The 15,143-nt window shown below is 42.2% G+C and overlaps 1 protein-coding gene across 1 annotated transcript in view; it reads right to left on the bottom strand.

Moving 5' to 3' along the window:
• Positions 1 to 1,819: 1,819 nt before the first annotated feature.
• Positions 1,820 to 15,143, bottom strand: part of CDHR3 (cadherin related family member 3) — a 102,254-nt gene continuing 88,930 nt past the window's right edge. Inside the window, exons 17-19 of the mRNA XM_043968816.1 lie at positions 13,011 to 13,042; positions 6,433 to 6,481; positions 1,820 to 2,190 (exon numbers count right to left, since the gene is read on the bottom strand). Of these exons, the coding sequence (XP_043824751.1) occupies positions 1,820 to 2,190; positions 6,433 to 6,481; positions 13,011 to 13,042 (452 nt within the window). The remainder of the gene's footprint in view (positions 2,191 to 6,432; positions 6,482 to 13,010; positions 13,043 to 15,143) is intronic.

Consider the following 15,143-nt stretch of genomic DNA (forward strand, 5'->3'; position numbering starts at 1 on the left):
CCAGTTACATGTAAAGATAGTTTTCTACATTTATATATATATATATATATATATATATATATATATATTTGGTTTTTTTTGTTTTGTTTTGTTTTTTGCGGGGCAATGGGGGTTAAGTGACTTGCCCAGGGTCACACAGCTAGTAAGTGTCAAGTGTCTGAGTCCGGATTTGAACTCAGGTCCTCCTGAATCCAGGGCCGGTGCTTTATCCACCGCGCCACCTAGCTGCCCCAACATTTGTTTTTATAAGATTTTGAGTGCCAAATTTTTCTCCTTCCCTCCCTCCTCCCCAAGACAACAAGCAATCTGATGTAGGTGATATATGTACAATCACATTAAAGATATTTCTGCATTAGTCATACTGTGAAAGAGGAATCAGAACAAAAGGGAAAAACTTCAAAAAAGAAAAAAAAAACCACCACAACAAAAGTAGAAACAGTACGGTTCAATCTGCATTCAGATTCCACAGTTCTTTTTTTCTGGATGTGGAGAGCATTTTCCATCGTGAGACCTTTGGAATTGTCTTGGATCATTGTATTACTGAGAAGAGCTAAGTCTATTGCAATTGATCATCACACAATGTTGCTGTTACTATGTACAATGTTCTCCTGGTTCTGCTCACTTCACTCAGCATCAGTCACCTTAAGTCTTTCCAGGTTTTGCTGAAATCTCTCTGTTCATCGTTTCTTACAGAACAATAGTATTCCATTACATCCATATACCACAACTTGTTCAGCCATTCCCCAATTGATGGGCAATCCCTTGATTTCCAATGCTTTGCCATCACAAAGAAAGCTGCCATAAATATTTTTGTACATGTGGGTCCTTTTCCCTTTTTTATGATCTCTTTGGGATACAGACCTAGTAGTGGCATTACCGGGTCAAAGGGTATGCACAGTCTCATAGCCCTTTGGGCATAGTTTCAAATTGCTCTCCAGAATGGTTGGATCATTTCACAACTCCTCCAACAATGCATTAATGTTCCGATTTTTTCCACAGCTTCTCCAACATTTCTTATTTTCCTTTTTTGTCATATTAGCCAATCTAATAGGTTTGAGGTGGTACCTCAGAGTTGTTTTAATTTGCATTTATCTAATCAATAGTGATTTAGAGTATTTTTTCATATGGCAATAGATAGTTTTGATTTCTTCATCTGAAAACTGCCTGTTCATATCCTTTGACCATTTCTCAATTGGGGAATGACTTGCATTCTTATAAATTTGATTTAGTTCCCTATATATTTTAGACATGAGGCCTTTATCAGAAACACTGGTTATAAAAATTGTTTCCCAGCTTTCTGCTTCTCTTCTAATTTTGGCTGTATTGCTTCTGTTTGTACAAAACCTTTTTAATTTAATGTAATCAAAATGATCCATTTTGCATTTCATAATATTCTCTATCTCTTGTTTGGTCATAAATTATTCTCCTCTCCATAGATCTGAAAGGTAAGTTATTCCTTCCTCTCCTAATTTACCTAAGGAAATGTTTGTTGAGTTGAATTGGACTTTCTATGGAGTTATCTCATGAACTGCACAGACACATATCTATTTGTTTTAAGTGTGGGTAAAACATCTTGTTGGGGACCCCAAGATACTCCATCCAACCCCTTCTCCCCTAGCCCAAGTTTTAGGGTTAGGATCTAGCTCTCTGAGTAGGACCAGCTAAGCTCTTATTCTATAAGTCCAACCCCCAACCTGTAACACAGGGTCCGACAAAGTATATTCCTTTTGTAAAGTTTCATTAAATACACTTTTTTTTTCAAGTTGGAGGCTACCTCAGAAAATCTGAGATGCTTGGTTACCAAACACCATGATGCAACTTATTTCCCAGTGGTTTTCACTGGAGAATGGGGGTATATTTTAGGGGAAACCCTGCCAAGGAGGACTGGGGAAGACCCCTGTCCTTCTATGGATTTCTGAACTCTAGGGGTACCTAGACTTTGTGATGATTCCATCTTCCCTTCATCACTCTTGAGTCCCACATTAATGTCATCAGCTTCCATTTTTCCACTCTTCCCATCTTCTTCCTTGTTGGTCCCTTCCAGGGGGTTTATCCCTTCACCATCATTTTCCACAGTCCAAATAATTCCTTGTTCACTCAAGTTTTTCTCTCCTGACCATATTTGGACTGATGAGTTTTTCCACCTCCTGGCACCAGATTTTGAGTTGAATTCATATATTTTTCCAGTAACTAGAAGAAAAATAGAGCAACAGTTAAGCCTGTTTCTTCCCATAAGAAGCAAACCAGAAGCTCTGAATGACTAAATGATATAAACCAGCCTTGCAGATAGACAAAAGCCATTTACTGGCCCATAAAAGTCTTGCTAACCTTTCCCTTCCAAAGATAATACAACTTAGACAACTTAGGCAGTAAAATAAATGAAATGAACAGCCTATAATTCATAGTCACTGGCTTTGTGAACTGATTTTGAGGTTCTAGGCCAGAGGTTCTTAACTTTTTTGTGTGTCAAGGACCCATTTGGCAGTTTGATGAAGCTTATGGACATATTCTCAGTATAATGTTTTTAAATGCATAAAATAAAATATACAGGAGTACAAAGAAAACCAATAGTGAAAAAATAAAGACAGCATTTTCTCCCCATCCAAGTTTAGATTCTCCTCAAGGTGAGTACTGGTAAATGTCTTAACAACCAGCTCTCCAAAAATGACACTCAAATTTAATCCATCTTACTAACATTTTCTCCATCACTTTCTTAAATCCAGATGATTAAAAAAGAAATAAATCAAGCTCTAATTTGTACTGTTTGCCAGTTTTGAAGGATAAATGTTCACATTGAAAATGTAATAGCTCTCCTGAGCTGGTCTGAGCTAGCCCCAGCCCCTGTAGTCTATCCCTAGAACCCTTGGGGATACCTGGATCCCAGTTTAAAACTCCTTGCTCTATGCCATCTTGGTTAGGTAGTGAAAAGAGTATATGAAATCTTGAATTTAATATGAACTTGGGATAATTCAGATTCCATTTTTAGTGAAAACCCTATTACTTCCCAATTTTGTCTTTTTCTTTTTTAAAAAAGAGGATTCGTGTCATTGGTATGAAAAAGGTACCAAGTGAATGAATTCTTGTTATACGTTTGTGTGCATGTCCATGAGGGCACCTCAGCAGCACAATGGATAGAATGCTGGGCCCGGAGTCAGGAAGACTCATCTTCCTGAGTTCAAATCTGGCCTCAGACACATACTAGCTGTGTGACCCTGTATAAGTCAATTAACCTTGCAGGCCTCAGTTTCCTCATCGGTAAAATGAGCTGGGGAAAGAAATGCAAACCGCTCTAATATCTTTGCCAAGAAAACCCCAAATGGGGTCACAAAGAGTTGGACAACAGCAGCAATAACAAGTCTATGTACCACGTTCATAAATTTAGACTTCAAAGGGGCCTTAAAAGCCATCTATCTAGTCCAATTCTCTCATTTTACAGATGAGGAAACTGAGACTCAGAGAAGCCTTGCCCAAGGACACCCAGGGAGTAAATGGAGTGAGGCAGGATTTAAGGATAGATCCTCTGACTCTAAATAGTGTCTCTGTCTCTCTGTTGATCTCTGTCTCTGTCTCTCTGTTCCTGTGTGTGTGTGTGTGTGTGTGTGTGTGTGTGTGTGAGACAGACACAGAACTCTCTAAACCTTGGTGCAAAGATATGCTATAAGTCGAGATCTTATTTCTGACATACAGTGGCAGGGGGACCAGGTTTGATTCTGTTTTCCCTGTTCATCGCCACTGGGCAAGTCACCTCCACTGCACCTGGGTTTCTCGGAAGCTCTACCTGATGACCTCTCTAAACCTTACTGTCATAGGATGGCCATTCTCATTAGATCCCACCTCCCCCCAAGTTTTATTTGTTCTCACTATCCCTGCTAGCTCCCGGCTTTCATTTAAAAAAAAAATCATATATCCATCTACACACAGGGCATCTGTCTCCACCCTGAATATGTATATTTCCTTGACCAGGAGTCTCTCTAGGGAAACCATAGGGTCAGGGGAAGACTCTGCCGGTGTCATTTCCCTGAAACCTCAGAGGCTGTCTGCTCTGGATTCCTCCAGCGCTTATGCTAATGTGGGCACATTATGGTAACAAGTACCTAATAATAGAGGGAAATTTAATTCCAACTGCAGCCTCTAGCTGGAGAGGAGCCATTCTCCTTCAGAGAAGGACTGAAGCAGTTTGCATATGAAGGTGGCCAGGAGCCAAAACACTTGCCTCCTGAATTTGGTTTCCTTCCCTTTATTCCCATCTATAATTGAGCCTTTGTAAGTGGCAGGAATGTGTGTAAAGGAGCTAAATCTGGTGGCTGACTTCAGGGAGGTTATGTGAGCTCAGGGAGACTGGCTTCACCTTTCATTTATCTTTCTCAGCCAAAGGGTTTCTGAGCTGTGCTATCTGGAAACCCTCATCCATTGAACGCTGCACTTCACCTATAGCTCAACCATCTATCCAATGATAAAAAATGGATTCATTCTGTGTCCATGTGGGGAAAAATATCTTCTCAGGGGACATCATCCTCAGCAGATGGCTTATTTCTTAGGGGAAGAAGGGAGGAAAAAAATGTAAATTTTCCCCCACCCTATCGAATAGGAAAGCATTTATAAAGTACCTACTATGTGCCAGGCACTGCTTTAGGCAAAAACAAAAAAAAAAGAAACAGTCCCCAGCTTCAAGGACATTACACTCTATTGGCTGAGTTTATCTGAAAACTAGCCAAGATACTGGGGAGCTGAGTGGCAATGGGTAAATCACTTCTTTAACCTGAGTCTTAGTTTTCCCACCAGCAAAATGGAGGTGGTATGAGAACAAGGGGTAGGCTGAGGGTTGGACTGATGACTAAGGTTCTGTCTGGACTATTGGAATAGCTTTCAGATGGGTCTTGCATCCGATCTATTCTCTCCCAGCGATCATTCACAGGGCTGCCAAATTAATATTCCTCAAACAGGTTGTTGCTGTTGTTTTTCCCCAGTAACTCCCTATTACCTCTGAGGGAAAACAGACTTCTCAACCTGGCATTTAAAGTCATACACAATCTGTCTTACCACCTCTCTTTCCAGACTTATCACTCCCCTTTATATATTCGACATTCCAGACAAAATAACCTACTAGCTCTTCCTCCGAATTCAGCGTGCAAGGCTCCCATTTCTCTGCCTTTCCTTCAAGTTCAGCTTAATGACCTAAATACCACTTCCTGTATGAAGCCTTTCCAGATCCACCCCCCTGTTTTTAAGTGCTCTTTTCGTCCTGCAATTCCTCTGAATTTACTTCCTTGTGTATATGTTGTTTTCCTGCCCCTCCCCCTCCCCAGGAGAATATAAGCTTCCTCAGGACAAGGATGGTTTCATTTTTGTCTTCATCTCAAGGACCTCAAAACAGTGCTACCTTGAATATAATAAGCCCTTAATAAGTGTCAAATTGAATTTCAAGTTCTAAATCCTAGTATTGGGCCTTGGAATGCCTCAGAGAATTTTTTACAGGATGCTATAAAAGTGTTAGTACAATTTTAAACTTTAATAGCTTTATTAAAATAGCTTTTAAAATTAAATTATATTAATAAATTAAGTCAATAAATAAACATTAAAAAGAACTTAAGCTATAAGCTTTCAACTGAACTAAGACTTTTGGGACACCATGTATACTTTATTTTATCCTTACATGCAATACCTTTGAGAGAGAGAGAAAAACAAAACAAAACAAAACATTTAGATGCCTATTATGTGCCAGGTAAGGCACTTTACAAATATTATCTCATTTGATCCCCTCAATCAATTTGATCTTTCTATTGATCCTACCTACAAGGTAGGTGCTGTTATCATCCCTGTTTTTAAGCTGAGAAAATGGAGGCAGAGGGTATGGGACTTGCTTAGGGTCACAGAGCTAGGGAATATCTGAGATAGGATTTAAACTCAGGCCTTCCTAACTTCAAGTCTAGAAGTCTAATCACTGGGCTACCTGGAAGTCTTTCAAATGAGACATAATTTGTCAAAGCCTTAAAGTATTTTGCAAATGTTGGCTATTATTATGATAATGTTATAAATTATAATAATGTATGAAGGCTTGCAAGGTAATTTTCTCTTCATTACTCTGTGAGGCAGGCAATTTAAGTATTATTATTTCCCATTTTACAGATAAGCAAACCAAGGCCCAGAGAAATAAAGTCACTTGCCCAGCACCAAACAGGTAGCAATATTAAAGCTGAGATTTGACCTCAAGTCTTATGACTCTAAGATCTATGTTCAATGTACTATATACGCTACTGTCCTCTTACAAATCAGCCAAATAGGACCCACATGGAAAAATCAAATATTCTCTTTGAAAACAGAAAGTCAGGAACAACAAATGATGTGGAAAAAAAGGAAGACTTGCTGTACTTCCACCTCATTTATCAATCATGCTACTATCTCCTTTTAAAATGGTATTTCCATTTATATTACCTGGGTCTAGGGCTTCTCCATCAAAGACAGTGTTAATCTTGGTCATTTCCTAAGGAGACAGAGAGACACAACATGAAATAAAGCTAGGCGCTACCCCAAGAGAAGGCTGTCATTACTTGGAGAAATTCAAACCTGGGTGAGTTTGGCAGCCAAGCCACATGGCACCTCTGCCTGCTGAATGCTCAGCAACTGAGCTCAATCAGGAAAAAGCCACAGAGACGTCTGTGGGCCTGCCTGATGCTCAAGTGAGAACTAATCATGTCTGACAGACTAAGTGACTTCAAATAGGCAATCAGAGGGGGTCACCTCCTCTGGGCAAAGGGCCTAGGAGCTCCCTGTGGGAAGGTGGGGAGGATCAGAACTGAGGAGGGGTGCCTAATAGACTCCACAAGGGAGGGAAAGCAGTTTTCAGACATCCGATGCCAAGTAAGGCTGTGCTTGAAGAATCATTAGCCTATTTGAGCCAGAAAGAACATTTGAGAGTGTCTAGTTCAACTCATCCCCACCACCTTTTTTTTTTTTTAAGATACCAAGGCCCAGAGATGTTAAGTGACTTCCCCAACATTACACAGCTATCAAGTTCTCCTGACAAAGAATTCAATGGACTTTCTATCCTATTTAATACCACTTAAACCAATAGCGAGAATCCTCTCCAGGGGCCTTAGCCTGTGGCACGTGCCACTCTCCATGGATTCCATATGGCCCCACAGCTGGCTAAGATTTAAAAAGGCCTAGGCAGAAGGAAGCTCTCTAGTCCTGGCTTTTAGGGTTTGGAAAAGAAGTATTCAGATCAAGGGAGACAATAATCCTGCTGTATTTTCACTACTCGGACCATGCCTGGAATAAATGCATTCAGTTCTGGGCACTTTGACAAGCTGAGGCATGTTCAGAGGAGGGTAACTAGGATGCCAAAGGGCTTCAAAACAACATCAGAGCTCTTTGGGAGCAGGGCCTCTCTCTTACCTTTCTTGGTATCCTTATCACTTAGCACATGGTAGATACTTAATGTTTATTGACTGACTGATCGACAATGTTATATGAGAAAGGAAGCGTGGAGGTAGAGAGACTTGGCCTGGAGAAGACTTAGGGCAGACAAAAGAGCTGCCTTCCACTTTTCAAAGGGTTGCCTGGTGAATGAGGGATTAAATTTGTTCTGCTCAGCTCTAGTGGACAGAGGCAGGTTCAAGAAGTAGAAGTTAGAGACAGATTTTTGGCTCAATATAAAGGGGAAGTTCTCAATTAGAGCTGACTGAAAATGGAATGGACTGCTTCATGAAACAATGAGTTATCCATCATGGGAGTTATTTGAGCAGAAGCTGAACCACCATGCTTTGGGGATATTAGAGAAGGGGTGTGCTAGATGCCAATTGAGGCCGAAGACCAAAAATTACGGTTTCTATAGCACTTGAAGGTTTTTGAAATGCTTTCCTTTCTATAGCCTTGTGAAGTGGGTGGTTTAAGTATGATTGTTGGCATTTCCCAGCTGGGAAAACTGAGCTTGATATAGGTGAAGTGACCTGTTGGGAGGAGAGGGGGGATAAGGTACACACAACTAGTAAGTAATAGCGTGTGCAGTGGAAGTGTAGAGTAGTTGTAGTGCTGCTATTGTTTGGCAGTTTTTCAGTCGTGTTTGACTCTTCGTGACCCCATGAAGAGAGGTTTGGGGGTTTTCTTTTTTGTTTTGTTTTTTGGTGAGGCAATTGGGGTTAAGTGACTTGCCCAGGGTCACACAGCTAGTAAGTGTGTAAAGTGTCTGAGGCCGGATTTGAACTCGGGTCCTCCTGAATTCAGGGCCGGTGCTCTATCCACTGCACCACCTAGCTTCCCCTGGTTTGGGGGTTTTCTTGGCAAAGATACTGGAGTGGTTTGCTATTTCTTTCTCCAGGTCATTTTACAGATGAGGAAATTGAGGCCCACAGGGTTAAGTGACTTCTCCAGGGTCACACAGCTAGTAAGTGTCAGGCTGGATTTGAACTCAGGAAGATTGAGTCTTCCTGACTCTAAGCCCAACACTCTATCCTAAAGCACCATCTAGCTGCCTAGTAGTAGCAGCAGCAGCAGAATTTGAACCCAGGTCTCCTGATTCTAAGGCCATTACTCTAGATGCCTGTGTAAAAAAGAACCTGGGCTGGGTTATCTTCTAGGACTGGCCATAGTGATGTCCTAATTGTCAGTTGGTCATGGGCAATGGAGCCTTATTGATTAGACTCAGATAATAGCTATTGGGCATTTGACAGTCAGGAGACAGTGTGATACCTTAGAATGAGCCCTTGGTTTAGAAGTCTAGGGACCCGGGTTCCAAATCCCAACTCCTTCAGTTATTATCTGTGCAACCTTGTGCATATCATTTAATGTCTCTGGGACTCAGTTTCCTCATCTGTAAAATGAGGGGGTTGGACTTGATGAGCTCTAAGGTCTCTTTCAGGTCTAAGTTTATGATCCTAAGAACAGAAGACTACAGAATATTAGAGCTATAAGGGACTTTAGAGATCAACAACTCTGTTAGCTCACCATAAAGGGACAGGTGAAATGACTGGCCCAAGATCACCAAGTAAATGGTTGAGTTGAGACCTCCTGGAACTGGCCTTTATTTTTTTCAATAGCACTAGATAAAGAAGTCTGACAGAAATATGGTCAGTCAGCCTTATTTTTTTTTTAACTCCTCTCTCTTGAAGAGGGTCTGGCAGCCCACAGAAAGGTCCTCGGACTACCAAAAACCAAAACCTTCCTCCAACATGCTCTGCACCCATGTTTCCTTACAGGTAAGGTGATAGAATCCTATCTCTCTATCCCTCAGAACCCTGATCTTTTCCTCACTGCTTCTTCTTCATAGAACATGATATTACAGAGAGAGTGTTGAGTTTAATTTTTTTTTTTTTAGTGAGGCAATTGGGGTTAAGTGACTTGCCCAGGGTCACACAGCTAGTAAGTGTTAAGTGTCTGAGGTCGGATTTGAACTCAGGTACTCCTGACTCCAGGGCCGGTGCTCTATCCACTATGCCACCTAGCTGCCCCGAGAGTGTTGAGTTTAAACAGATCTGAGTTCAAAGCCTGTCTCAGACCCTGGGCAACTTCCTTCACCTCTCAGCCTCAGTTTCCTCATCTGTAAAATGGGGATAATACTGGCACCTACTTCACCAGGTGGTTGTAAGGATCAAATGAGAGGATATCCGTAAAATGCTTTGCAAACCTTAAAGCGCTCTACAAATGCTAGCTATCGTTTTATTTTTGCTGTTACTACCATTAGTAAACACATGTATTTACTCCTTTTGTTCCTGCACGTCACTGACTGCCCGGTCCCCAGTCAGTATCCGGCCAGATCCTCAGCTTTCAGCCAGACTGGTGTGGGGAAGTGCTCCTTCGGCCCAGGGGAGTCAGAGGGGGCCCCCTATGTGCTGCACACAGAGACAGCCAGGTGGGCAGCAGCTGGCTCACCCCTCTGGCCAGTCTGACTGCTTAGGCATGCACGCTGAGGCAGCTGCCACCCATCTGCCTCCTCAGCCTTTGCACTGCCATTCCCCGTTTCATTTATCTCCCAGCCCTTCTTTCTCAGAGTTACCGTGACACAGTCAACCCAACCGTGAAAGACGAACAGGGACACACTGGCTGTGCTTCCCCCACCCCCACCGATTCGTGGCTTTCACAGAGATCAGAAAAGCTCAGAGTTGAAAGGGACCTCCATGTCCTGGACCTGGGCCAGAAGCCCCTTTGCAGCGTTCCTGGCAATGGGCATCCTCCGCTGGAAGGGAAACACTCCTGAAATAGCACATTCCACTTGGGGACCGCTCTGATTTTGGGGGGGGCAGTATTTCCTTACATGAAGCTTAATTCTATCTCATGATAACTGATCCCACCCCCCACCCACCGCCTGCCCTTTGCTCCTAGTTCCGAGCATTCTAATCCCTCATCCATGTGACAGCTCTTCAGATTCTTGAAGACACTGATTAAGCCACCCCCCTCCCCACCCTCCCACCCTGCCACCCCCACACTGCTCTTCTTCAGGGTCTACATCTCGAGTTCCTTCAACTGATCTTTGCACAGCATAGCTTTCAGCGTTCTCGCCATTCTACCTGCCTATCCAGATGAATTCTAGATTGTCAGTGTCTTTCCTGAAATATGGTACCCAGAATGGAACACAATCTGGGCAGGAAAGAGCACCCTGGGGTAACTGACTCCATTCTGAACACTGCCTTGTCTTCACATTTTCCTTTTTTCCTACATGCAATGAAGATCCTGTTTTGCTTGCTTATACTTGGATTCCCGGAGCTTAGCACAGTGCCTGGCATATAGTAAGCTATTAATAAGTGCTCACTCTACAATTTCCTTCCTCCTTCCTTCTTTCCTCCCTCCCTCCCTCCATTCCTTCACTTGACACTTGGTAGCTATGTGACCCTGGGCAAGTCACTTAACTTGATTTCCTCAAACATCTAAGGCCATCTCCAGTCACCCTGGTATATATATCTTGCCCCTGGATCCAGATGGCTCTGGAGGAGAGAATGCGGCTGGTAACTTTGCACAGCCCTGCCTCACTTAAATCCAATTCACTGCAAGTCATGATATCACCCGAGGTCATGAAGTACAAGCAACAACAAAACAACCAGTCAGTCAACTAGCATTTATTAGCACTTAACTATGTGCCAGGTGGGACAACTAGGTAGCACAGTGGATAGATCCCCAGGCCTAGAGTCAGGAAGACGTGAGTTCAAATTTGACCTCAGACACTTCCTAGCTGTGTGACCTTGGTCAAATCACTTAACCCTGTTTGTCTCAGTTTCCTCATCTGTAAAATGAGCTGGAGAAGGAAATGGCAAATTACTCTAGTATCTTTGCCAAGAAAACTCCAAATGGGGTCATGAAGAGTCAGAGACATGACTGAAATGACTGAACAACAAAAAATGTGTCAGGCACTGGGCATACAAAACCAAAAACCCAGTTCCTGCTCTCAAGGAACTCATAGTCTGATGGAGGAGAAAATGGCAGGGATTTTGTGTTTTATAGCAAGCTGATGGGCAGGTAGGTGTAACTAGTGTCCCTACTAGAGGGGTCAAATTTTACCAGGGAGGTAGTTTACCCATTGTTTGAGTTAACATTGGCCATAGACTCAGAGGAGATAGATAGGCAGTGAACATTATTTACATTTTAATCATTTGATCAGAAAGACAATTTTTCAATTTCTTATGTGCCTGGGAGTTTATTCAATGATTTAGTCCAGTGGCTTTAGGCCAGTTTTCTTTCGCTGTCAGAAAGTGCCTTAGACTTTAAGTTCTAGAAAAGCAGGGGATGTGTACTTTTTATAAATTCTTTCAGATTATGACATCTAGAGGTTTAACAGATAGAGGATGGTATAGATGGCTGGACTTCCAATCAGGAAAAGGTGAGTTCACATACTGTCTCAGACACATCCTACCTGTGTAACCTTAGGTAAAATCACAGAACTGCTAAGTGACCAGGTCATTTTCTGACTATAAATTAGAGTTGCTGATTCGCATTGGTAGAAGGAGTCCCCATATCAGTTCTCTACAGGTATAAAATCAAAGGTTCTGACAAAAACAATTATGTTAGGGATGGGAAAATACCTAGGACACGTGGTGACAATGCTTTAGACTCCATAAATGTGCATTTCACCCTAAGATACCAGAATAAATATATCCCGATTGACTTCCCAAACAAGAGGTAAGGGTCAAGGGAAGATATTTCATTATTACCATATTTTAATTCCTCACTTCTCATTTGGGGAACTTAAGTCAGGAAAAAATCAACATAACCTGTTTCATTCTTCCATGATCCCTTATTCTCATAGTCCTTTAAACTTTTCCTTTTTAAATTTGATTTCATTTTTTCAATGAACAAAATTGGTTTTCTCTGCCTCCCACCCCACCCTTTAAACTTTTCAAAGCCCCTTTCATTTGCAGTCTCTCATCAGATTCTTACAACATCCCTCTATGAAGAAGGTGAGAGGCATTATTACCCACATTTTACAGATGAGGAAATGGAGAACTAAGTGACTCGTCCAGAGTCACACAACTTTTTAGTGGCAGAACTGGGCTTGGCCACCCAAGTTTCTTGACTCAAAGACCAGCCCTCTAGCCACACTTCTTTGGACCTCTGACCATTTTATAGACGAGGAAACAAACCTGGAGAGGCTAAGTTCATGCTTGGAGTTGGGACTAGAATTCAGGTCTCCTGAGCCCTAGCTCCATTCCCTTCCCATACTCCCTTTGTATATGTTCTGGGAGAGCAGAGAAATAGAGTCTTTAGAAGTGCTGAAGTGGAGTTCTGATCTTTAAGCATCACTCCCCGCATCCTACTTCCTCTCCTGGAGGGCTGATGGAGATAATAAACACCACTATTCAATATTTATGAAATCCAGTTCTTCTGCAAATACATCACAAGACATGTTCAGTGGAGGGAACCAATTCTATCAAGAGCTCGTCACACAGCAATCTGTTCCAGTGACCAAGTACAAGCATCTCACTGAATAACAAACACCCCCCCAGAGGATGAGGCGGAAAGGCTGGTTTGGGGAGAAAACAACAACATCCTCGAACGGGATTTGTTTGATGACTGGCTGCACTTACCAGCACAACTTCTCTCTTTGCCTTCTTGATTTCTGCAGGGAAAGAGACAGACAAAAGTCAAGTTGCCTGCACCTTCCTCACTTTAAGATCCCACCTCCCACAGTGGAGTTCCCTTAAGCAGGCTTCCAGTTCAGTGTTGCAAACATAGCAAAGAATTTATCAACTCGTGGAAATGTTTTAGCAGCCTGCCATCCCTCCTGGAAATGAAATCCATATTTTCCCTTATTTTGCCTGGCACACTGGCAGTACCTGTTGGGGGTGAGGCAAGTGGGTGTTTGGTTATTTACAAGGCCTTTTTCCTATTTTATTTTATCTTTAATTTCTTGAATAAAATAGGCATTTCCATTTTGTTTTTGGTTTTGTTTTTTTATGGGTCAAAACTAAGAAGGATGAATCAGGTTAATGAATTCTCCAGTCATCTTGGGATCTTTGTATAATGGATAAAGGGCTAGACTCAGGGTCAGCAAGACCTGAGTTTGAATTCTGCCTCAGATACTTATTTGCTGTGTGACTCTGGGCAAGTCACATCTCTGGACCTCAGTTTCCTCATCTGTAAAATGAAGGGGTCAGATTCGATGATCCCTAATGTCCTTAAGTCTATGGTATTTTTCCAACCACCCACTTCTTTTTTTTTTTCCTTTTTTTTTTTGGTGAGGCAATTGGGATTAAGTGACTTGCCCAGGGTCACACAGCTAGTAAGTGTCAAGTGCCGGAGGCTGGATTTGAACTCAGGTCCTCCTGAATCCAGGGCCAGTGCTCTATCCACTGCGCCACCCAGCTGCCCCTCCACCACCCACTTCTGATAAAGCAAAGAAGTCTGAAATCTTAGACCATAAAAATCATAGGTTTAGAGGTCAAATGGATCTCAAAGGTTATGGAGTGCCACCTCATTATTTTATAAATTAGCAAAATGAGGCAGAGAAAGGGCTTTGCCCAAGGTCACAGAGACAGTGAGCAGCAGAAGCAACATTTAAACTCAAGTTTTCTGACTCCAAATCTAGTTCTAGTTGTCATTCTCTCATTCTCTCCCTCTGTCTCTCTGTCTCTTTTTCTGTCTGTCTCTGTCTCTGTCTCTCTGTCTCTCTCCATGCTGTATCCTTTGCCCTTTCACCTGATTTTGTGTACCCATATTCAACAGCCCTAGTTCTCTATGTTTGGGAATCCCCTAGCAATGTATGAGGAAGGGAAAAGAATAATGATGAGCCAGAGAAAGAGAGGGCTCCAGTGGGAAAATCAAAAAGTCGCACAAAGAATACTGTTTTAATTTGCGTTGTTATTTACTTCTTACCTACTAACAGATCTTAAGAAGTCATTTTCCCTCAAAATTTTTTTTTATTTTGAGTTACAGATGGAGGTAGGAGCTATCCTCCTTCAGACTCAGCCCAGAGTATACTCTCTATGCATAAATCATTAAGACGATATGGAGGGGGCAGCTAGGTGGCGCAGTGGATAAAGCACCGACCCTGGATTCAGGAGACCTGAGTTCAAATTTGACCTCAGACACTTGGCACTTACTAGCTGTGTAATCCTGGGCAAGTCACTTAATCCTCATTTCCCTGCCAAAAAAAAAAAAAAAAAGATACGGAGAAGGGAAGAGAATTTGTTTTCAAGTGCTCAGGAGGCAAGGGAAGAGAGTAGGCTTCAGAGTCAGAGGAGACTGGTTCACATTCCAGCTCCATTGCTTATGAGCTCTGTGACCTGCACAAATTATTTAACCTTTCTAGATTGGAGTTAAAAATGAGGGGTTGAACTACATACTTCTAAGGTCCCTTCTAACTCAATTTATGATCCTGCATTCTTCTTTGTTTTTTTGGTGGGGCAATGAGGGTTAAGTGACTTGCCCAGGGTCACATAGCTAGTGAGTGTCAAGTGTCTGAGGCTGGATTTGAACTCAGATCCTCCTGGATCCAGGGCCAGTGCTTTATCCACTGCGCCATCTAGCTGCCCCTGTATTCTTCTGAGGGACATCTTGCCCAGCATATTGTAGTATTGAATGCTCAATAGGTAAAGGGAATATAAGATACTCAGTAAATACAGGATTTGTCGATTTGATTGATTAAGGTAGCTATCTCCTTCAGCCACTTGAAAATGTCTTTCCATTCTCTGCTTCCACTTCTCCTCCCACCATTATTC

This window comes from Dromiciops gliroides, chromosome 5 (genome assembly GCF_019393635.1).
Source record: "Dromiciops gliroides isolate mDroGli1 chromosome 5, mDroGli1.pri, whole genome shotgun sequence".
Classification (NCBI taxonomy): domain Eukaryota; kingdom Metazoa; phylum Chordata; class Mammalia; order Microbiotheria; family Microbiotheriidae; genus Dromiciops; species Dromiciops gliroides.